The sequence below is a fragment of the Metopolophium dirhodum genome, chromosome 1, assembly GCF_019925205.1.
Source record: "Metopolophium dirhodum isolate CAU chromosome 1, ASM1992520v1, whole genome shotgun sequence".
NCBI lineage: Eukaryota > Metazoa > Arthropoda > Insecta > Hemiptera > Aphididae > Metopolophium > Metopolophium dirhodum.
In genome coordinates this window covers 88,912,069-88,936,568 of record NC_083560.1, presented here as the reverse complement: position 1 = coordinate 88,936,568, position 24,500 = coordinate 88,912,069, and the positions used below count along the sequence as shown (strand labels likewise).

General features: G+C 38.7%; 3 protein-coding genes across 3 annotated transcripts; all 3 read left to right on the top strand.

Moving 5' to 3' along the window:
• Positions 1 to 2,013: 2,013 nt before the first annotated feature.
• LOC132944338 (uncharacterized) lies at positions 2,014 to 2,846 on the top strand. The gene is made up of 3 exons (XM_061013632.1): positions 2,014 to 2,371; positions 2,438 to 2,592; positions 2,700 to 2,846. Exons 1-3 carry the CDS (start codon positions 2,014 to 2,016, stop codon positions 2,844 to 2,846), a joined length of 660 nt encoding a protein of 219 aa, XP_060869615.1.
• Positions 2,847 to 16,916: 14,070 nt separating this feature from the next.
• Positions 16,917 to 17,807, top strand: LOC132944331 (uncharacterized). Its single transcript, XM_061013621.1, has one exon. The coding sequence runs from the start codon at positions 16,917 to 16,919 to the stop codon at positions 17,805 to 17,807; it is 891 nt and encodes a 296-aa protein (XP_060869604.1).
• A 3,076-nt stretch (positions 17,808 to 20,883) lies between these two features.
• LOC132944322 (uncharacterized) lies at positions 20,884 to 22,629 on the top strand. Its single transcript, XM_061013608.1, has one exon. The coding sequence runs from the start codon at positions 20,884 to 20,886 to the stop codon at positions 22,627 to 22,629; it is 1,746 nt and encodes a 581-aa protein (XP_060869591.1).
• Positions 22,630 to 24,500: the final 1,871 nt, after the last annotated feature.

Sequence of the window (24,500 nt, the reverse complement as noted above, 5' to 3'; positions counted from 1 at the left end):
GGATTTTTATAGAATAGAAATGTATTATTTAATTCTTGACACAATCACACAAGCAATAAAAGACAAGTTTAATGAAAATGATTTAAAGATTTTAAACTCAATAAACAACATTTTAGTTAATGAGAATCCTGATTTATCTGATATTCAGGAAGTTAGTGCAGTATATAGATTTGATGTAAATGAATTGAAGTCTGAAATAATTATTTTCAATAGAATGTTTATCAGTTTGAAAAAAGAAGTTAACTTTGAAAATAAATTAGCATATATAAAAAAAGTTGAAGTTGGGAGTGGTTTCCCTATATTAGTAGATGTATTTAAATTATTTTTGACTATACCAATGAACAGTGCATCGTGCGAAAGAAGCTTTTCGTGCTTAAGAAGATTAAAAAATTACTTAAGAACAACCATGGGCCAAACAAGATTAAGTGACTTAGGTTTATTGTATATACATAAAGATAAAGAAGTAAATAAAGATGCAGTTATCGACAAATTTTGTGCTGACAACAAACGTCGAATTAATTTAAAATAAATATTTGAGTACTGATACATTTAATATATGTTTGTATCTAATGTTTTCTAATGTATATAATTTGTTTTTAATTAATGTAACAGTTAAAAAAAATAATATAGTTCAATCAAAATTTTAAATATACATATGCATTTTTATTGTACAAAATAACGATTAAACCTATAAAAAATTATTTTTTCACTTTCTAAAAATAAACTTTGCTACCCTAGAATTTGGACTCTAGTGACGCCCATGTTGTTTTATGTTTACTAACTTAATTAAGTATATAGTATAAAGTATGTAAAAGTTTAAAAGTGAGGACTTGAATTCAATACCGGGTTAAGTTCCAAAAAAACTTATTGAATACAAAAATAAAAATTGAAGAGCCGTACAAAAGACGTATTATTATACAATGTATAAACTGCCAGGAGTACGGACACTCCAAATCATACTGTGCCCACCCTCCAAGATGCGTCAGATGTACTGCCAATCATTCTACTTCCACCTGCACAAAATTCAAAGATGAACTATCAGCTTGCGCCCTCTGTGGAGGCAATCACACGGCCAACTACCGAGGCTGCGAAGTCCACAAAAACCTTCAAAGTTTCCAATACGGTTAAAATATTCCAAATAAAAATATAATTTAAGAAATGATGTAAAATATAATTCTATTGTAAATAAGAGGGAGGACTCCGGTGTTAAAACCAACCAATATAAGAGACAAAGCTCCCCTAAATGATACTGCAAATCAATCTAAATCTAACTTAGCTAGACAACTTGCCTCTTTCATTTCTGAATTCTAATTAATAATAAATCTGCTCATATCGTTACTGACAACTGTAATAAATAAACTCATAATCAATGTCAACTAAAAAAAACCAAATTTAAAAATACTGAAAACATTTGCTAACCTAAAATATTTTCACAATGGGTTCCATCACTGGTTGGCCTCCCTCTTCATATAATTCAAGTTAAAATGATTGTACATACATTGTAAAATTTACTTATTGTGCTACCAAGCGCAGATTGTAAATATATCTAATAATAAAAAAAAAAGGTGGATAAGTGGATGTCGCTCTGCTGTACACAGGGCCGGCTCAGGCGAAAATAGTGAACCGGGCAAAATAAAAATTTTGCCGCCCTTAACAATAGAATATTATCAGTATTTTGAAAATGCCGCCCTCTTACTAAAGTGCAGCTTAAGTGCCGCCCTAGGCGTGGGCCTATGTCGCCTACCCCTTGAGCCGGGCCTGGCTGTACAGTAGGTTACAAGTGGGTCACTGTAATGTTCATGACTTTTACGACAGGAGTGAGTATCCTACATCATAATTAATACTCAATGCCGTCAAGAGCAAAATTAATTACTCGGGAAGTTTAAGGTCAATTCAAAGACTCCTTAGGAATTTAAAATTTTCTTATAAAAATGTAGCGACGGTCGTAAATTTTTGATGGAGCGTAACGATATTGTTGTACTTAGATGTACATTTTTGAGACAAATTTGTACAATGCGCCAAAATAAAGATACTCGACCAATTGTAAATCTTGATGAAACCTGGGTAAATCAAAATTATTCGCGGAGCATTGCATGGCAACATGATAGTATGGTGGGTCCGAAAATCCCTACTGGAAAATGTGGACGCCTTATTGTTGTTCATGCAGGATGTGCCAAATATGGGTTCATTCAGAATTCAAAATTGATTTTCCGCAGTTATACTGGCAATTCTACGGATTACCACATCCAAATGAATTCTGAAGTATTCAAATCTTGGTTCACCCAAATGCTGAACAGCCTTGAAGAACCGTCCGTGATAGTTATGGATAATGCATCTTATCATTCAACCCTCATCGATAACTTTCCCAAAAGTAATACGTGAAAAGCAGATGTGCAGGCTTGGTTGACCAAAAAAAATGCCGATTTTTCACCATTAGAAAATTTAGCTGAACTTAGACAGAAAGTTAAAGCGTTAATACCATTTGAAAAAAAAAATGAATTGGATGTATTGTCATTGGAAATGGGCCACGAAGTTATTCGACTTCCACCGTACCATTGCCAATACAATCCAATTGAGCTGATATGGGCCCAGGTAAAAAATCAAGTGGTGACAAAAAATAAAACATTCAAAATGGTCGATATAGAAAAGTTGACTCACGAAGCATTGGATTCGATCTAACTCAACATAATTGGGAGAAGTGCGTGAGACATGCAGAAGCATTGTATGATCAAGACAACGAAAAAGAAATTATGAGAGACAGTATGTTGGAGCCAATCATATTGACTTTATTACCTGATGACAGCGATTGGAGGGAGTCCAGTGACGATGAAGGAAATTCGGAATAAAATTCGCAATAACATATTATAATTATATTTTCACTTGTGTATTTATTTTTTTATTCTGCTATCATATTGTATGTGTTATGTTTGTTTCGTTTTTATTATCAAGTAACCAATCTATAAAAACAAACTATGTATTTGAGTAATTCAATTATTACAATATAAATAAAGTCTAAACAAGTAGGTAATTAATATTTATCTTTAAATTCCGGTTTAACTTCCCAATCCACACAATACTTGCGTTTATATTTACCATATTTTCCCATTATTATATTATTATACTAAATACTAATGACAAAATATAGTGGCTAGTAAGTTTTAGATTGATACAACACAACGACGAACAAACAAATATAATAAATTAGCTGTGAATTACGATACACATATTAGCATATTACAATACCACACATAAAATGTTCCAGTCTACACTCAACAAAACTATATAATATGTAAACATATCACAGGATAATGATTTATTATTAGTTGTCATTATTTAATATTCAACAATTAGTTATCAGTAGATAAATATCTTAACTTGTGCTATTTACTACTTATTAGTCTTAAGTCATTGTATGCATAATTACAAATAAAAATATACACAAGAATACAAGATATTTACCTACCTAAAAATAGAAACTCAAACATCATGATATATAATTATTATTATCTACCTATTAGCTATTAAAAAAATCTTAGTTAAAATATATGGTGAGTAATGTATAGTTATTAATTTATTATTAATACTAGCTCTAAGTGAAACTCGGGGTCCGTTGGATTCGCTGAGAGTGGGTACCGATTTTGGAGACACAGTCGATTTATAAAAGTCGCACTTATAATGAAGGTGATGTTGGTAGTCGAAGGTGATTTGGTGATAAGAATTTGTGATAAGACTTGGCTCTTTGGCGTTCTTGTTTCGAGGGCGGGAAAGTTTAAAAGTCGAATTTTAGTGTCTAGAAATCTCCTATAAAAATCGGCAGTACAATGATACGATCCCCCAGCGTATGTCCGGCGCTTTTTTGTATATGTAAAGAAATATAAATTTGAAAACCATGTTAGAGTGTCTAGCAAGTCAGTCACGTGAACTCTGAAGTGAAAATCGATTACCTTTCAAGTTGTCCACCTATGTGTGCTACAGAAAATCAGGTGGGCAGGTATTACAGGCATTAAGCGGCTATAAGTGAAACTCGACTACCGTCTACCTTACTTCGTCGTTATTCTACAACTGTGGTCGTAGCAGAATGATAATGATGTCGTCGAGTTGGTTATAACGATTTGTGTTATGGCCATGGCAACATTAATGAAATAGAGGGAAAGGTAAGACCTCTATAACCTCATAATATTTTCATGATAAGCACAAAATATGGCCCATCCACGGACTAAGATATAATGGACTGGAAACGACATGGTGGGTGGGTGACGGGAGACAGCCCGCAAAAGGTTCCTCTGTTATCATCAACACCCATAATTGAATGTTTTCAGCGCTACCAGTGGTTTTATTTAGCGTCACATTTTGTATCTCAGTCCGTGTTTTATACAGATGGCGCTGTAAACTCTCAATTATGATTACGACCCCCGCATTTGCCTCTTGTACATACTTTCGAGGCCACTGATAAGCTGCCTATACATTCTTTAATATCTATGTTTATGGATGTCTGATAATGATTAGTGATAGCGCTTGGTGGTTTGGCGGGAATGTTTAAATTGCTTAACTTTCGGTGTCAGTGCTGTTACCCGTCGCATGTCCGGTGCCTTTTTGTTTGTGGAACAATGTAAATTTTAAAACCGTGTTGGAGTGTCTAGCAAGTAGATGCCTCATGTGATATTCGATGTACGTTCATCGAAGTCACCTAGGTAGGCACCCCGAGTACGTCGATCGCGTACAATATTCAACGGTATATCAGGTATGTATTGCAGATAGGTACTTAAGTTTAAATGTCACAGTAATAGTTTGAATGTTACAGCCATCATCAATAAATATATGGATCGTATTAAGCGGCCCTCACACGATCAATATTACTGACAGTATTTTGGATACTGACAGTATTATTGATCGTGTGCTGTGAGTACATCAGGTACTGTCAGTATGAAAAAAACGATACTGATGACTGATGAAAAATTCGGATATCGAGGCGTCATTATTTGTTTACTGATGATTATATTGATAGTGTGAGATCGATATTGACATTTCGTTAGTATTGACATCGCAGCGATGGGTGACGCACGTGACAAACTTCCAAACGCGCGCGAATGCCCTGATCAACAATTACGTGATTTTATTTCCAAGTATAAAGATTTAAAATGTTAATGGAATATTCAATGTAAAGACTATAGTAATAGAGACAAAAAAAAAGATGCTTACAGTGAATTATTAGTTGTTTATAAGTTAATTAAGCCTGAAGCTTTTATAGATGATGTAAAAAAGAAAATTAATACTTTACGGAGTAATTTCCGTAAAGAATTAAAAAAAATTCATGAGTCTAAAAGAAGTGGCTTTGGAGCTGACGATATTTACCAACCTTCGAGTTGGTTAGTTGAAGAACTTGAGTTTTTGGCCGATTTGGAAAAACCAGTAGATAGTGTTTCATCGATCAACGACGATACAAATAATGACAAGGTAAGATAATATTGCCTCGTGACATTTTGATAATTAATTTGCATAGCCAACACATCGCGGCCCAAAAATAGAATAGTGTCTGCAAAAATGACTATTTTTAATATTTATTGTTGATTTTTAGAATGAAAGTGAACAAAATTGTACACAAGTACACGGGGAGCGGTATACAGGTGTTTAACGCCACCTGTATACTCGCGTCCCCGAGAATTAATTAATTATAACGCTTCCGGGAGGGGGGGGGGGTGTGTTATGTTCTACCACGACCACTGTTATTCGTGTTCTATTATTAATTTTTATAATTTTCTTAGCCTCCCCTACACCTCACTGCCAAGGGGGCTACCACCACCGCCGCCAAGGGGGTTACCGACGCAACCGTGGACGACCCCGACGTCGATGGCCTCGTTGGAAGTAAGTGATGTAAGTGCATTAATATACATTTCTAATAGTTGCTTGTGAAGAAACTAATCATACCAATTTTATGAATTTTAGGCGATGTCACTGAGCAGTGGAAGTTGTAAGTTTCAGTTGGACAATATCCAATGAATTTCATGTTTTGTTACGTATTTTATTTGATTTGTTTTATTTTATATTTTTCAGCTGAATAAAAACTTTTTTTCCCACATTTTTTTCTTGTTCTTTTAATATGTTAGTTTCTTGCCTGTGTCTAAGGTACAACAGATTATACACAGATACAATAACATAAAGCGTAATATATATGTACTTAAATGGTGAAGTTTTGAAATGTATACCGTCAAACGGGCCAACTTGGGTCAGTTTTGTAACATTTTTTTTTTAGTTAAGGTTTGATTTATTAATTTCCAATTATATATGTAAATAATATTAAAAAACGGTCTCGACACGAAATGCAACCATATCACTTGCTGAGCTCTGAGTGCAAAACTCGACTTACTACGACCGTCTGAAGGCGAATATTTACGATTTACCGCTAGATTGCATAACAACCATACGGTAAAACATATACTTATCTGCCGGACGGCCCTAGTAGGTAATATTCGTAAACATGACACAGCGTCGTTCGTTATAATATTGTTCATTGTCGCCGCCGCCGCGCGCCATCGTCGATAATTATTTTCTTCTCGAATTAACTATTTATTTTTGTATTGTAATCGGAAAATACGGTTGCGCGTGCCCGCAGCTGCAGATAAACAGTTACCCCGACCACCTCCTCGTCCACCTACGCGCTGCACAACGTGGTGGTTACCGAGAACGATCGCGATTGCAATTATCTTTGCCTACGGCTGTTATGCGTTCATGTACCTACTTACACGTCTCATTTTGGGCGTCGCCCGAGTGCGTCCCGAAATGACCCTTTTTTAATGTTCCTAGTGCGTCCAGAATAAGGTATCATCCGAGTGCGTCCCGAGAAAAAAGGTCATATTTTTCACATAGCCCGAATGCGTCCCAGTTCATTTAGAGTTACCCAGGGTGCACCACGAGGAGGTGAACTGGCTTACACCCCAAAAATATTTGGTTATTTGGTTATTTATTTATTATATTATATTATTATTATAAAATTAAAAGTTTATTATTATATAAATGTATTTAATTATTTAGGCTTACATACAATTTTAAAATGCTGGGTTAATATTTAAACTATTTTTTTGGTTGACTTTTTAATGCCATGATTTTCACATAATCATATCTAGAGATATCTAGAGTTTTGTATTTTTGTATATTTTCTTCAATGAATTTAATATTTTTTTCGTTGACTGATCTATTTTTTTTAGGTATTTGATTAGAAGTTTGTAATACAATTTTTGTGTCTATTTGAATTTTTTTAATATTTCTAAGAAGGAATATATGTCCGGATGTGGGGTGTAAAAGCATGAATTAAATTTAGAATGAAAGCTTTCACACGCATTTGTTGTTCGTTCACTGCTACTGCTCATTTCTGCCCATGTGTGAGGAGGGAAATCTGACTGTGGATCAATATAGTTTTCTACGAGATAATCCATAAACTGATTTAGTTTTTCATCATCAGGCTTGATAGACATAAAATCTGCAGTAAAACTTATTTCAATATCGTGTTCTTTCAGCATGGATAATCCAAATATATTCTTTAAAAATTGTCCTATTTCTGATGAAATAATGTTAGCAATAATATCGCGGACGCACACGGGGATATACCAATATAATTTGTGATAATATCGCGGACGCACACGGGATATACCAATATAATTTGTGATATTATCGCGGACGCAGTTGGGCTATTAAAAAGGTACGATATGATAAACGGGACGCACTCGGGAGTTGCCCCTCATTTTCTATCATTGTGTACGGGAAATATAGTTCGATGTGCCCGCCGCCGACCGCCGCCACCGACACACGACCCCTCCAACCCAATAATACGCGCTGTAATCCGTGGTAATGACTGTCGACGTTTCGACAATTCACTTTGCCTATGGCCTTTACTCCGGTTACACGTCTACTCGTCTACTCGTCTACTTACTACAATTATTTTTCTGTGAATACGTCAACACGAAGGTAATATAAATTATTAAATTGTACGCGCGTACACATAACTTAATTTATTTGCATTTATAAGTATCGTACACGACTTTGGCACACACGATTTACCGCAGGGTTGTAATACAATATCGCGGTAAATCGCAAGTTTTTCCGTTCAAAAATTTGCTATACAGGAGATCGACCACATGTATCGAGTTTTATTTTATTTAATTATTATAATATAGAGCCGTTATAATATTTTAGTTTTAATTTAAACTGATAAAACGATATTAAATGCATAATACTTTATGTATATTTTCAATTAATTTTTACGTTCAAGTACAAGCCTCGTGGTCTCGTCAAATGCCCGCACATACCACTTATTTATGTAGTTATTAAGTTATTTGCATTCATAACAATCCTACACGACTTTGCCACACGCGATTTACTGCAGGGCTATAATGCTATATCGTACTTTTTTGTTAAGTATTCTTTTTTCTTCAAATGTATTTTAAGAGTCACAAAATGGGTCTTGATCCAGCATTGATTCCCGAAAAAAAACCCCGTTTTGAGAAAATTAAAAAGGACCATCATTTATTCTATAAAAACGACACTGCGAAGACATTAAAAATAGTCGTCTCATTCAAATGCGCGCAAACACCGCTTAATTAATTCTTTTTTTTTTTAAATAGATATACAAGACATGTATAAGTCAATTTTACTGGCAAACATAGATGACTCTTTCACAGAAGCTTATGTGGACCCTATAATAGGTGCAAAAACCCACAAAATGGCATTAAATCTACAGAGTGAGTCGAAGACTCGGCCCATTCTCAAACGCATTACGTCCATGCACCAATCAATGTACGAGGCAGCTGTTTCAAAAGAATCAAAAGTAAAATTTGAAGTGTGCAACTACTTACCAGATCACGCACATTATAAATCTGTGATGGTGATTAGTAAGTGTTTTATTCATAAAAAGACCGTTTTATATGAACTGGGCGGACATCATTTCCCAATCGCCAACGAACACATCATAGCTGGCACGTTACATTTTTTATTATATGTTTACATTTTCAAAGTACTTAATTATTTTTACTTTTCATTATAGGTGTTAATGATTTCTCTATCATCTATTCCGGAAAGAGTAGAAACAAAGAAGTTCCTCACTTGCTGCTGGGGCCAATCGCTTATGTCAACCACAGCTGCTGTCCAAATTGTATTTTCCATCCACTCGAAAATGGTAAAATATATATAAAAGCAGTTAACAACATCCACACAGGTGAAGAGATAACAGTGCAATATAGTTCAGAATATTTTGGCGATGCTAATTCAAAATGCTTGTGCGTTGTGTGCAGTACTGTCAATGACCGTAAGAGTAGTGGTAATTATTATAATATACATATTATTGTGATTTTTTTAATATCTATAACATTTTATTTTTTTATAGTGGTTGAGGAATTGATAATGATGGTCATTGATGATGACAATAATGTTTCTCTACTACCAAGCAGTAATGATGATGATATTGAAGAATTTGATGTTCAAGGAAATGTTAATAATGGTGAGAATTATTCATTATTTTAATATTTTCACATAATTTAAATGTTATTTAATTTGTTTTTAATTTTTTGTTGATTTCTATTGGGTGAAGGTGCCAATGATGATCGGAACGCTGTTAATGCTGTACAAGTGCCAGGATCTAGTAAAGTTTCTTTACTACCCAGCGGTAATGATGATGACAGTGAAGAAGACAATGTTCAAGGAAATGTTAACAATGGTGAGAATTATTCATTATTTTAATATTTTCACATAATTTAAATGTTATTTAATTTGTTTTTAATTTTTTGTTGATTTCTATTGGGTGAAGGTTCAAATGATGATCAGAAGGACGCTGTTAATGCTGTACAAGTGCCAGGATCTAGTAAAGTTTCTTTACTACCCAGCGGTAATGATGATGACAGTGAAGAAGACAATGTTCAAGGAAATGTTAACAATGGTGAGAATTATTTTCATTATTTTAATATTTTCACATAAATTAAATGTTATTTAATTTGTTTTTAATTTTTTGTTGATTTCTATTGGGTGAAGGTTCCTATAATGATCAGAAGGACGCTGTTAATGCTGTACAAGTGCCAGGATCTAGTAAAGTTTCTTTACTACCCAGCAGTAATGATGATGACAGTGAAGAAGACGATGCTCAAGAAAATGTTAACAATGGTGAGAATTATTTTCATTATTTTAATATTTTCACATAAATTAAATGTTATTTAATTTGTTTTTAATTTTTTGTTGATTTCTATTGGGTGAAGGTTCATATGATGATCAGAAGGACGCTGTTAATGCTGTACAAGTGCCAGGATCTAGTAAAGTTTCTTTACTACCCAGCAGTAATGATGATGACAGTGAAGAAGACGATGCTCAAGAAAATGTTAACGATAGTGAAAATTATTTTCATTATTTTAATATTTTCACATAAATTAAGTGTAAATGTTAGTTCCTAAAAAATTCTTTTTTTCTGTATTTAATAGGAAAAAAAAAGAAGAAGAAAAATTCACTGCATGCACTGCCCCAAAACATTCCCGTTCAGGTGTATACCAATCGATAGATATACTATTTATAAAGGTGGTACGAGAATTGTAGTTTTTGTGACGGTCCAAAGTGGAAATACTGAACCCCTGTAAATGTGCTCAATGGTCCCCCCTTTGGAACATATCTGTTTTTCCGTTAATAGTAGATACTCGTTTTTGGCCGGTCGTAGTATGTCGAGTTTTGGACTTAGAGCTCTGCAAGTGGTATGGTTGGATTCGGGGGGACCTCAGCTATCTGGGCTTTATATTGAAAAAATTCCCAAGTGTCTAGAACGGCCGTCCGGCAGCTAAGTATGAGATTTACCGCTGGATTGCAACCAAAAAAATCATTTTTCCAGTTATAAGTCCTGGACGGCGTAATTCTAAGTTGTTAACTTTGAAACTTTTACACCGTGTAGCCGACGTGTATACCAATCGATAGATATACTATTTATAAAGGTGGTACAAGAATTCGAGTTTTGGTGACGGTTCAAAGTGAATTTACCGTCGGGTTGCCACGCAATATTGCGGTAAAATGAATATAGACGCGTTTAGACGGTCGTAATAACTCGAGTTTTGGACTTAGAGCTCTGCAAGTGTTATACAGGTTAGGTATACAGGTGTTTAACGCACCTGTATACTCGCGTCCCCGAGAATTAATTAATTATAACGCTTCCGGGAGGGGGGGGGGGGTGTGTTATGTTCTACCACGACCACTGTTATTCGTGTTCTATTATTAATTTTTATAATTTTCTTAGCCTCCCCTACACCTCACTGCCAAGGGGGCTACCACCACCGCCGCCAAGGGGGTTACCGACGCAACCGTGGACGACCCCGACGTCGATGGCCTCGTTGGAAGTAAGTGATGTAAGTGCATTAATATACATTTCTAATAGTTGCTTGTGAAGAAACTAATCATACCAATTTTATGAATTTTAGGCGATGTCACTGAGCAGTGGAAGTTGTAAGTTTCAGTTGGACAATATCCAATGAATTTCATGTTTTGTTACGTATTTTATTTGATTTGTTTTATTTTATATTTTTCAGCTGAATAAAAACTTTTTTTCCCACATTTTTTTCTTGTTCTTTTAATATGTTAGTTTCTTGCCTGTGTCTAAGGTACAACAGATTATACACAGATACAATAACATAAAGCGTAATATATATGTACTTAAATGGTGAAGTTTTGAAATGTATACCGTCAAACGGGCCAACTTGGGTCAGTTTTGTAACATTTTTTTTTTAGTTAAGGTTTGATTTATTAATTTCCAATTATATATGTAAATAATATTAAAAAACCTGGGTTTAATAACAGTGGCTCAAGTTTGACTAAACAAGTAAAACGTAATTTACAGTAATGCATGCAGGATTATAATTAATAATTTACAATATAGAGTAGTAAATTTAACAGATGTCCGAACATATTTTTTATTAAAATTCAATGATTATTAGTGTAAATTTTCGGACCTTTTCAAAACGATAGACATTAAACACAAAATTAATTAAGACCTATCTAAACCGCGCTGAAATCGGTCGGTTTTTCGCGCAGCTATCGCGATTTTCCGTTTACCGTACGTACTCGCTACTGTGTTACGCATAACTGCGATTCACCTAAAAAGTTCGCGATCGGGCCTGTGTCGTTGTTGAGTCAGCCCGAATAAAGCTCACCGTACCATCCTGAAGGGTTCGGGGCACCGCGCGTTTCTCTCGGACCCCTTGGGACCGGGAAAATCCACAGCACAAGTTCCTGTGCCGCTGAAGTACCTGCGCCAAGTTCGCGCGCGGTGGCTAAAAAGACACGGCTCGAGCAGATCTCTCCACAGACACCTCGACCGACAAAGTCCGACAATCCGTGGGTGAGTAATTTAAAAATTACTTTTCCGCCATCTGTTTGCATGGCCGCCCAAAGCCGCCCGGACGAAAACTGTTTTTCCGAAAAACAGCTGTTTCCGCGTCGGGGAACAGCTGTCGTCACGTGACCGGCAACGGGGAACAAGTTCACACGGTGTGAAGAACCGTCGCGGCACAACCGACGGCGACAAAACGTCCACGGCGGGTTTTTTTCAAAATTTCCCCCATTACAGAGGTGGACGTTTTTTGCATATAACTCCGCAAATAATCGCCGGAGAGGAGCGGGGCAACGCTTAAATTCCCCCCATCGGGAACATAAGCCCCCGACCCCCCCCAAAAAAAACAGTTTTTTGCCGATATCTTGGCCGGATTTGATCAGAGAGCTTCGGGAAAAAAAAATTGCCCCCCCTGATTGACCAGGACGTTTTCGGATATGACCCCGAAAAACCGACCCCTCTAGCCCCACCAGGAGCGGAGACATCGGAGAAACAGCCTTCGGGACGTGGATACCTACGGACGGACCCGGTGATCGACCGAGCGCTGGGGGAAAGCTTACGGTTGCTAACCACAAGGTCAGGCGGGAACTGATACCTCCGGATTCGCCCCCCCCCCTCCCTGAGCCATGGATTCCATTGCAGATGGAACAATCGGTGAGGCCCAGAAACCATGGGAACGAATATATCCGTTATTAAAGGAGCTGGGAAAATGCATAAACACCCAGCATGGAGGGCTTAAACTACTGTTCTCGAAGGCACATGCCTTGGCGGAGGTATCGGACAAAATACGTAGCGGACCCAACAAGCTGGCGGTAGACGAACTTCTAACGGTGATTGGAGGCCTAAGAACCAGCAAGGAAGATGTGTCGAAGGCATTTAACGCCACGGCTACAGGTATAAAAACCGCGGAAGCAGCCATAGAACTTAAGATGAAGACGCCACAGGAGCCAGCCACGGACCTGGCAAATGAGTTTAGCTCGCTGAAAAATGAAGTCGGTGAACTCAGCAAGGTGGTGAGACAACTAGTTGATAAAAAGCCGACGGAGGCTCCGGCATGGACGAAAGTGGTAAAGAGAAGGACAAAGGTGGTCAACGCAAGACCAGTGGATCACCCAAAGCCAGCACCTACGGCTGTAGAAGGTGCCAAGCTCCAGAGGAAAAAACCACCAGCAATCATGGTGCGGGTCAAGAATGGCGGGTACTCCGAGGGTTTGAAGAAACTCAAAGAAAGTGGCCAAGTGAAGGCGGTATCCGACGGCATTGTAGGGCTCACGAAGACGAGAGACGGAGATCTCCTTATTCGCGTAAAGCCAAACTCGGAGTCGTCTCAACTTATGGAGGCAATAGGCACAGCTATGGGTGACAGATCGGCCGTAAGGGAACTGGGTCAATACCAGAAGATCGTTGTCCAGGATCTCGACGAGGTAACAGAACCTGAGGAGATTATCGAGGCAATAAACTGCATAGTTAACGTCAAAACCGAGGAGATCAGGGTGACGTCAACCAGGGTGCAAGCAAGGGGACAAAAATGTGTTATCCTGTCCCTCCCGACTGCATTAGCAAGAAAAGTGCTATCCGCAGGGAAACTGAGAGAGAACTATGTAAATTGTCGAGTACGTCTCTGGGAAAAGAGAGGTAAGGGCAGATGCCCGAGGTGCCTGTCACATGGGCATTCCCGCGACATATGCAAAGGCCCAGATAGGACTGCATGCTGCAGGACGTGTGGAGAGTCAGGACATCAAGCGGTCAACTGCTAAGCTGCAGAGGACAAGAAGGGCGCATTCTCCGGGATCCTCGAGGAAGAGTCCCGGACAGGAACCGGGAAAAGCGAGGCGTCGTCATCTCTGCAATGATCAGCATTATGCAGATCAACGTGGATGGCGGGAGAAATGCACAGGATCTCCTAATGACTACAGCTAGCGAGCGTGGTGCTGATGTTCTGATCGTCAGCGAACCTTATCGCTGCGGGACCGAGGAGGAAGGGTGGTTTTCTGACAGCACAAGCAAAGCGGCGGTAGTCATAGCCAATCCCACGATGCGAGTGCGAGAAATCGGCCGCAGAGACAACGATGGATTCCGATGGGTTGCCTTGGACGAAGTCACAATTTATTTGTGCTACTGGTCACCAAACACAGACTATACGTTATTCGTCGACTTCCTAGACAGGCTCGAGGGTAGTGTTTGAAATGCCCAAGGTACAGTTATAGTTGCCGGCGACTTCAATGCCAAATCCCCAGTCTGGGGAGACCACAGAGAAGATCTCAAAGGCCAAGCACTGGCGGACATGGTGGCATGCAACCAAGGCAACAGTCCCACATTCTGCCGAATATACAAAGGGGGAATCTCAAGGTCGCACATAGACATCACCTTCGTCTCAGGTAGGGAACACCTCAATGTTCGAGACTGGAAGGTCCTCGAGGATTTCACAGGGTCCCTGCACAAGTACCTCGTCTATAACTTCTTGAGCACGAGACATATAGAGGAACATCCGACGGAAACAAGGTGGTCCTGGAGAAAATACGATAAGGACAAACTTATACGATACATAAACTCCAGCAACATAGAAGAGGGAACAAATCCGGTAGCCGCCTATACTGCGCTGGACAGCTACCTTGTGGGGGCGTGCGACAGCTGCATGCCCAAAAGCCAGTATAGGCGAGGCAAGAAGCCTGTCTATTGGTGGAATAGTGATATCGAAAATCTAAGGGATGACTGCAAGAAGGTAAGGCGAAGAAGCAAGAGGATGCACCACAAAGCCGTCGAGGTGCAAGAGCAGTGTCGCAGCGACCTCAAAAATGCAAAAAATGCGCTCAGAAAGGCCATCAAGAACAGCAAGGAGTCCTGCTGGAGCAAGTTGTGCGACCAAGTGGAGAAAGACCCCTGGGGTCTCCCATACAGACTGGTCACTAAGAAATTAGTTGGGAGAAGGCCTATTCCAGGACTTTCGTTGCCCAGAAGGATAGGAAAAATCATAGACGGTTTGTTCCCGAGGGAACCAGAGATAATTTGGCCAACTGGAGATAGCCGCGACCCATTTAAAGAAGTGACGTTCCAGGAGATTCGGGAACTATGCAGGAAGATTCCTTCGGGGAAATCACCAGGTCCAGATGGGGTGCCCGATGCGATAGTGAGGGAAGTCGCCAGCAGAAAACCGGAGATCTTGAGGAGTATAGTCAACAATCAGCTCAAAAACAGCCTCTTCCCCGTCCCGTGGAAGGTGGCCAACTTGGTGCTGCTGCGGAAATGCAACAAACCGTTGGAGAACCCGTCTTCCTACAGACCAATCTGTCTGCTGAACACCGTCGGCAAGCCGCTCGATAATAAAGGGGCGCATGGAGAGACATCTGAGCGACAGCGAGGATCTCAACGACAGGCAGTTTGGCTTTAGAAAAAGGCGCACCACGGTGGACGCCATCCAAAGAGTTATGAACACAGTGAACAAAGCCGGATCAGGGCCACTGTATAACAGGAAGCTGTGCGTCGTGGTGGCCTTAGATGTGCCTAATGCTTTCTTCAACTCGGCGAGATGGGACAGCATAATAACGGCCATACGCGAAAAGCAGTTTCCCCAATACCTGGTAGACATATTGCAGAGCTACCTCAGCAGCAGGGAAATTAGGTACGAAGCAAAGACATAGCCCACCACATGCGGCGTTCCACAGGGTTCAGTCCTCGGCCCGCTTTTGTGAAACCTGAAGTACGATGGGCTCTTCAAGATCGACACTGGCGGCAATGTCGAGGGCATATCATCCACGTCGCTAGTACCGTTTGCGGACGATGTGGCGGTGGTTGCGACTGGACACACCACCAGCATACTAGAAGAGGTCATCAACAACCCGCTGGCGAAGATAGCTGACTGGATGGATAGCACAGGGTTAACGCTTGCAGCCGACAAGACCGCCTCGATGATGTTGACTACAAAAAGAGGCTACGAAATGCCCGTCTTCTCCGTGAAGGGGGTAGCCGTGGAGCCGCAGGAAGACCTGAGGTACCTGGGAGTCCAACTTTCACGAAAGTTGGGCTTTAAACTACACATAGAAACGGCGGCTAAAAAGGCAGGAGCTACTGCAGAATCCCTACGGAAAATCTTTCCCAACGTGGGAGGGGCCAGACAGTGGAAACGGAAAGTAGTGGCAATGGCAGTTCAAAGTCAATTACTTTACGCAGCCCCGGTCTGGGCAGATACGCTGCACTTTGAGTGCAACGTCAAAACGCTCGTTAGACCACAACGAAGAATGGCGCTAAGGGTAGCCAAGGCGTATCGCACCGTATAGTATGTAGTATGCAATATGTAGAAAGATCGTGGAGCACGGACGGCTAAGAGTCGGAATGGTGAATTGTAGGACCAGGCAAGCCGAACAGAAGAAGAGGTGTTTCCGCTGTCTCTCGTTTGGCCATATGTCCAGTGAATGCAAAGGCCCGGACAGAAGTCGATGTTGCAGGCGCTGCGGAGTTATAGGCCACAAAGTGGCAAAATGCGAGGCTACGACTGGAGTCATGAAGGAGTTTGCCACCCAATTGGAAAACGGAGAGACAAGAGAGGCTTCAAGACTACCGGGAGTTCAGACCAAGCGTAATGATCCGCGTTCTACAGATAAACGTCGGAGTATGCAGGGCGTCGCAAGAACTCGCGCTTGCGACTGCCAATGCAAATGAAGCAGATGTGCTCATCATCTGCGAGAAATACCGCGACCGCGGCGAGGATAATGGCTGGTTTCCCGATGCGAACGGCAGAGCAGCCATCGCTGTTCTAAGCAGCATTTCGGTCGATGCAATCGGCCAGCCATCGCCTGGTTTCAGATGGCTGGAGACGAAAGGATTTAGGCTATACAGCTGTTACATTTCACCAAATGTAACTTTTTTGGAATTTGAGGCCTTTCTGGATGATCTGGAAACAAGCATCAGTGCCCCCGTGATCGTTGCAGGTGACCTAAACTCTAAATCGCCGGAGTGGGTCAGCTCAATTGAGGACCGTAGAGGGCAAGCACTAGCGGACCTACTAGCCTCTACAGGGCTATCGGTCTGCAACCAGGGGAACCAACCCACATTCGTCAGGGGTTCGTCTGAGTCACATCTGGACCTTACGCTAGTCACTCAGGCTTCCGCAAGTAATGTAACCAGCTGGACGGTGATGGAAGAGGAGTCGCTTAGTCTACATCGCTACATAAGATTTGAAGTGGCAGGCGGCAACGTCCACCACCGAAACACTATTAAAAAGCACTGGGCCTACCGGAAACTGGACTATCCAGGACTTGTTGGAAAGCTCAGGAAAGAGGCTCCTCCACCACCAGTGGATGCAGCTGCAGCATGCTTAGACGCCACGACATGGCTTTCAGAGACCTGCGATCCGTGCATGCCTCGCGCAAGCGGAAACAATAAAAGGCGGCCAGTTTACTGGTGGAACTCTGCAATCGCGGAGCAACGCAAGGCGTGCATCAAGGCCAGAAGAGCCTACCAGAAAACGTAAAAAGGCGGGCGAAGCTGGTAGCACTATGGAAGGACAAAGGTTCAAAGAGCAAAGGAAGATACTATCTGAAAAAATACTAGACTCTAGGGCTTACCCTACAAGATTGTTATGAAAAAGCTAATCCCCTGAAGAACAATAGAAGGACTGGAGCTCCCAGGTTTACTCGACACAATAATTGATACGCTATTCCCGAGTAGAAACAACATCATCAGACCACAGCTAGCAACTGACGACGAGGATGAGCAAGGCTAAACAACGATCACAGCTGCTGAAGTTAAGGCAGCAGCAACCGGCATTCCAAACGGCAAGGCACCAGGGCCAGATGGAGTACCAAACGAATGGGACATAATTTTTTTTTTTTTGTTTTTATCATAGAATCTATAATAGAAAAATTATTATCAATGATTTGGCGGGCTTGTGGCGACTCACTGGCGAGTAACGAGTACGGAGTAGTGAGTACACTCCCCACTAGTCGCCACTCGCCAGTCCTAACCTAATATATTTTCTATGGTCGCAAATCGCAATACGCAATACGAGACACGAGTATACGGAGTATACGACATACGTATTTACGATTCACATTTCACGCACCCAGACACCCAGTTACTACTTTACTAGTCCTGTTCCTCCGGCCATCGCAATCACTTACCCAAAACCCAAATTACTGGCTGCTGCAATTTATAATATAATCATGTGAATGTGTGATGGTGATTAAGGATTATCAAAAGTCATATACACTATACAGTATACTCGTGTTAAACGTCTCCATTGTTCTTGGAAGTTCGAAGTTTTAAGACCTTAAATAATTTCTAATCATATCATGGGAAAGACAGAGAAACTTAGAAAATATCGGCAATGTTGGGAATCAGAGAACTGGGCTAAAGGTAATAAATTTGTTAAATTGTAATTTTGAATTTTAATGTACTGGTACCTATGTCTGTATAAGTAAATATCTATATATATAAAAAGACTTGTCCTGGGTGATTCATCATCGCCTAGCCGGAACTGCTGAAGCTATGGATATGAAATTTTCAGTAAATGTACTTATTAGTATGTATAGGCGCACTAAGAAAGGATTTTTCGAAATTCGCATTTTAAATAGCTGCTCAAACAGGGAGATTGAGGTTCAAGATGGAAATTGGAAATTTTATTTTTATTTATTAATAGTTGCCATTGGTTACACTCTACAGTAGAAATTAGTAATTATTTATTATTGGTTGCCATTAGTAGTTTTAAAGTGTATATAAATAAAATGAATTCGTAAAATATCCTACGCATACACAAGGACAAGGTGTTTTACTTATTATTACGAATATTAATGCGTCATCGTATACGCACCCCAGTTTATGTACGGTTCTTTCTAAACATTGAAGTGTATTAAAATAAAATTTACATACTTACAAATTAATAAAAAAATAATTAATATGGTTGTCGAATTATTGAACATAAATGGCATAATGATGTCCCACACTATCATTCCAATTATTGGTGACGGAGCTTGCCTGTTTAGGGCAATATCTTTTGTGTTATATGACACTCAAGATAAGGCCCAAGAAGTACGTGAAAAGATAGTAACCCATGTGATAAATAATTGGGAAGATTATTCAATAATGTCACATGATAGTGATGGAAATAATTATCGTAGTTCTGCTGACTACTTTAGTGATATGTTAAAATTTAATACTTATGGAGGTTTATGTGAGCTGGTGGCAGCCGGACAATTATTTTTGGTATTTATTGAGGTGTACCTCAATGGTGAACTGTATGAAAAATTTGGTTCAGAAAGGAACCCCGTAAAGAGATTTCGTTTTAGTTCTATGCAAAACATATCTAATGGGCATTTTGATGTTTATTTACCATATGAAGATGAATTGACTAACTCTGTATCTGATGAGTTTGATAACATACCCAGCTCTCAGAAGCATACTAAAAAAAGACGGAAGAGATTTACAAATAATATCAGAAAAAAACAGCTTATACAATCTGCTACTAAATATCAGCTCAAAAATAAAGAAGTTCATAAAGTAGCAGCAGCCAAGTATAAAAAAAAAAATCCAGAAGTAAATAGAGTGCAAGTTCATAGATATGAACAAAATAATTCAGGAGGACGATCCGAAAGGCGAATCCATCCATGGAAAATAAAAGCTTTTTCCGGCATGAAATATGAATCGGAAATAGCTTATGAGACGGATGAAACCGTATCTTTGGGTACTATGAGTCATAAATGCGTATACTGCGATGCTCTTAAATTCAAAGAAGAGGCGCCTGGAATGTGTTGTAGTGCCGGTAAAGTACAACTTCCTTCTTTTTTACCTCTTCCTGAACCTCTTTACAGTTTGATTATGGGGTTCCATCCTGATCACAAAAATTTCATGGACCGTATTAGAAAATACAATAACTGCTTCCAAATGACATCTTTTGGATTGAAACAAATTATCGAAGATGGATTTATGCCCACATTCAAAGTGAAAGGTCAGGTGTATCATTTAATTGGTAGTTTGCAAGCTTTACCTCAACAAAACCCTCAATTTCTACAGATTTATTTCGTTGGAGATGATGAGAGAGAAACACGCTTAAGATGTAGCCACTTCGCTGATGTAAAGCAAAGCCTGGTAAAACAATTACAAGCGATGTTGCACCATAATAACCCATACATAAAGGACACACTCGAAAGAGTACCTCAAAATAGTAAAAACTTTGAAATTATAATACAAGCTGATAGAAAACCTGATAATGCTCACAGAGGACGTTATAATTCACCAACAACAAGTGAAGTATCATTGGTCATAGTTGGACAACAGTTTGAAAAACGAGATATTATGTTACAAAGTCATGATAACAAATTGCAACGGATTAGTGAATTGCACCGTTCATACGATACACTTCAGTACCCGTTACTTTTCTGTCATGGGGGGGATGGTTATTCCATTAATATCTCTCAGATTGATCCAAAAACTAAATTACCACTTCAGAAAACAGTTTCTGCATAGCAATTTTATTCTTACCACATCATGATTAGACAAACGGAAATCAACCATTTACTGTACTTTAGATCACTTTTTAATCAATATTTGATATGTACGCTAAAATTGAAACAGAGCGCTTAAATTTTATTAAAAACAATCAAATGCAACTCAGAGCTGATAATTACATACATCTCAGAGATGCTATTGGGAGACAAGATACTGATCTTACCCATCTTGGTCAGATGGTAGTTCTTCCGTCATCTTTTACTGGCTCACCACGGTATATGCATGAAAAAACTCAGGACGTCATGACATACGTTCGTCATTACGGTCGTCCTGATTTATTCATAACTTTTACATGTAATCCTCGATGGAAAGAAGTTTCAAATGCATTACTTTCTGAACAAAATTCCTACGATCGTCATGATATTATAGCTAGGATATTTCATTTAAAAGTTAAGACGTTAATGAAATTGTTAACAAAAGGGAATTTGTTTGGGGAAGTGCAATGTTTTATGTATTCGGTCGAATGGCAAAAACGTGGTTTGCCACACATACATATTTTGTTATGGCTAAAACAGCGCATTTCTCCAGATAAATTAGATTGTATCATTAGTGCGGAAATACCTGATCCTGAAAAAGATTCTCTCCTTTACGATATTATCAAAGCCAATATGATCCATGGGCCTTGTGGTAATTCAAACAATAGATCACCCTGTATGGAGTCAGGTAGCTGTAGTAAGAAGTATCCTAGACCTTTCATTCAAGAAACACAGACAGGAGACGACGGGTATCCAAAGTATAGGCGAAGAGCTCCAGAAAATGGTGGTTTTACTGTTGAAATAAATGGTAATACACTTGATAATCGTTGGGTAGTACCGTATAACCCAGTGCTTTCACGTACATTTGGTGCTCATATTAATGTAGAGTACTGTAACTCTGTAAAATCTATAAAATACATTTGTAAATATATTACAAAAGGAAGTAATCAAGCAGCATTTGGTTTTGAAAATGATAATGATGAAGTCAAGCTTTATGAAAGTGGTCGATATATCAGCAGCTCAGAGGCTGTATGGAGAATTCTGGCTTTTCCTATCCACGAGAGATTTCCAACAGTCTTCCATCTTTCCGTGCATTTAGAAAATGGCCAGCGTGTTTATTTCAACCCTAATGACTCCAGTCGTTTAACAGACATGATTAACAATCCACCAAAAACTACTCTTTTAGCATTTTTCGACTTATGTAAAACAGATGATTTTGCAAAAACACTTCTTTATGTTGATGTTCCCTCTTACTATGTATGGAAAAATAATAGATTCGAGAGAAGAAAACGTGGAATTAACGTAAATGGTTGGCCGGGAATAAAACGAGATCAAGCTCTGGGTAGAGTATATACCATTCACCCTAATAATACCGAGTGTTACTATCTTCGCCTTTTACTTCATGAAGTCCGAGGTCCTACATCTTTTTTGAAATTGAAAACTGTTAACGGCACAATTCAACCTACTTATCAGACAGCGTGTAAGGCTCTAGGCTTACTGGAAGACGAAAGGCACTGGGATACAACTATGGAAGAAGCTGTGCTTTGTGGTTCTCCATTTAAATTACGGGAACTTTTTGCAATTATGTTGATATTTTGTCAATTGTCAGATGCTTTAAGTCTTTGGGAAAAATACAAGGACAGTCTTTCAGAAGATATACGACATCGAGTGGAGTTGGATATACAACCCGAGAATGTGAATTCAATTATTAATGAAGTATACAATAAATGCTTAGTTACTCTTGAAGATACTGTTCTATCTCTGGGAGGTACATCTTTGCAACATTATGGTTTACAAGCAGAAAAGGGAGAATAGCCACGCCAGAGGGATTTCAAACCTACTTCTCGAAACGAAGTCATGTCATTGATAGGTGTTTTTTACTCGCCATCAAAAAAGGTAATCGCGCAGACATAGTTGAGCACTGGCAGTCAGATGGTACAGGATTAGTAATTCTCAGGGCCAATTTCAGCTATAGGCGATTTTTATTTTTGCTCAGATCACTCCGCTTGGATGATATAACTGATAGGAAAGATCGTGGGAAAACTGATAAACTAGCTGCAGTTCGAGAATTTCAACCAGACTTTATCAAAAATTGTCAGAATTCCTATAGTGTCGGAGAGTTTGTCACGATAGATGAATAATGCTAGTTGCATTTCGTGGAAGGTGTGGGTTCATCCAGTATATGCCACAAAAGCCGGCTAAATATGGTCTCAAATATTACGCACTTTGTGACAGTAAAACATTTTATACCTATAGCTTTGAACTGTACTGTGGTAAGCAACTGGATGAGCCATATGGTAATAATTCTAACAAACCTACTGACATTGTAAAACGGTTAGTTGAACCAATAAAGAATTCCAATCGCAACCTAGAGTAGCTTGGGGTAAAAGTGCGCATGAGGTAAGAGTCCAATTCCGCTATTATAAATTTAATTTTAAATATATGGTCAAACTGTTCATTATCAATGATTATTTTATCATTTCTCCACGTTCGTCCACACGTTTGCACATTGTTGGGACATTATTTTATTAAATATGAGGTAAGTTAAGTTATTTAATCTTCTGATGTAATATTTCAGTATTTTATAAAGTTTTTTTTGTAAACTAAGTACCACTTGTATTAGAAATAGTACTGTTAATCAAATTTAACTTGTTGTAAACTTCACATTGCATGTGTCGTATAATAGTATCGATACACAGATAAAAAGATAATAATGATTAAGTTAAAAATGTTGATGTGGGGTAAGAGTACGAAATTAATTTGGGGTAAAAGTTCGCAGTACGTACTCTTACCCCGGCCCATAAACAATTTAATTTTCTAATATCTTTCTTTTATTAAATATCTGCCCTTTATAATTTTTCATTTTAGAACTCATGTAAGAAAAACGAATCGTGTCCCAATTACTGGAGTAATATATAATGCTGCAAAAAATTTGATTGATACTGGAGTATCGATTCGTAGTGCAGCATTGCAGTTAGGGATAGGAGAGTCAGCATTAAGAAAAAGATTAAAAGTTGGGCATAGTGTTTCATCATTGGGTCGTTTTAAAAGAACATTTAATGATGAACAAGAAAAAGAGTTATCGGAACATTGTAAAGACTTAGACAATAGATTTTATGGGCTATCTTTTAAAAAATTTCAACAATTATTAGCATATCAATTTGCATTAAAAAATAATATCAAACATCGATTTAATGAAGAAAAACAACTAGCGGGATATGACTGGGCAAATTCTTTTATTGTAAGACATAATTTATCATTAAGAACTCCTCAAAAAACAAGTGTTGCGAGAATCATGGGATTTAATCGTTATCAAATAAATAGATTTTATGATAATCTAAAAACAGTGTATCAAAAATTGAATGTACCACCAAGTCGTATATTTAATATGGACGAAACAGGAATACTTACAGTGCCAAATAAAGTCCCAAAAGTAATTTCATGTAAAGGTAAAAAAATAGTGGGAAAATCTGTTGCTGCTGAACGTGGTGAATTAGTTACTGCAGTTTGTTGCTTCAGTGCGAGTGGTATTTATGTACCCCCTATTTTAGTTTTTCCGAGAAAAAGAATGAAAGACGAATATTTGAAAGGGGCACCCCCAGAAACCTTAGGTTTATTATCTGATAGTGGTTACATAAATTCAGAGTTGTTTTTAAAGTGGTTAGAACATTTTAAACATCATGTGA

What these genes read in the sequence shown, in the direction of transcription:
- LOC132944338 (XM_061013632.1), top strand. Translation starts at nt 2,014, where the DNA reads ATGCGCCAAAATAAAGATACTCGACCAATTGTAAATCTTGATGAAACC. An exon ending in CATCGATAACTTTCCCAAAA is followed by an intron (nt 2,372 to 2,437) that starts GTAATACGTGAA and finishes TTTCACCATTAG; the next exon opens with AAAATTTAGCTGAACTTAGA. An exon ending in TTGAGCTGATATGGGCCCAG is followed by an intron (nt 2,593 to 2,699) that starts GTAAAAAATCAA and finishes AATTGGGAGAAG; the next exon opens with TGCGTGAGACATGCAGAAGC.
- LOC132944331 (XM_061013621.1), top strand. Translation starts at nt 16,917, where the DNA reads ATGATCCGCGTTCTACAGATAAACGTCGGAGTATGCAGGGCGTCGCAA.
- LOC132944322 (XM_061013608.1), top strand. Translation starts at nt 20,884, where the DNA reads ATGTACGCTAAAATTGAAACAGAGCGCTTAAATTTTATTAAAAACAAT.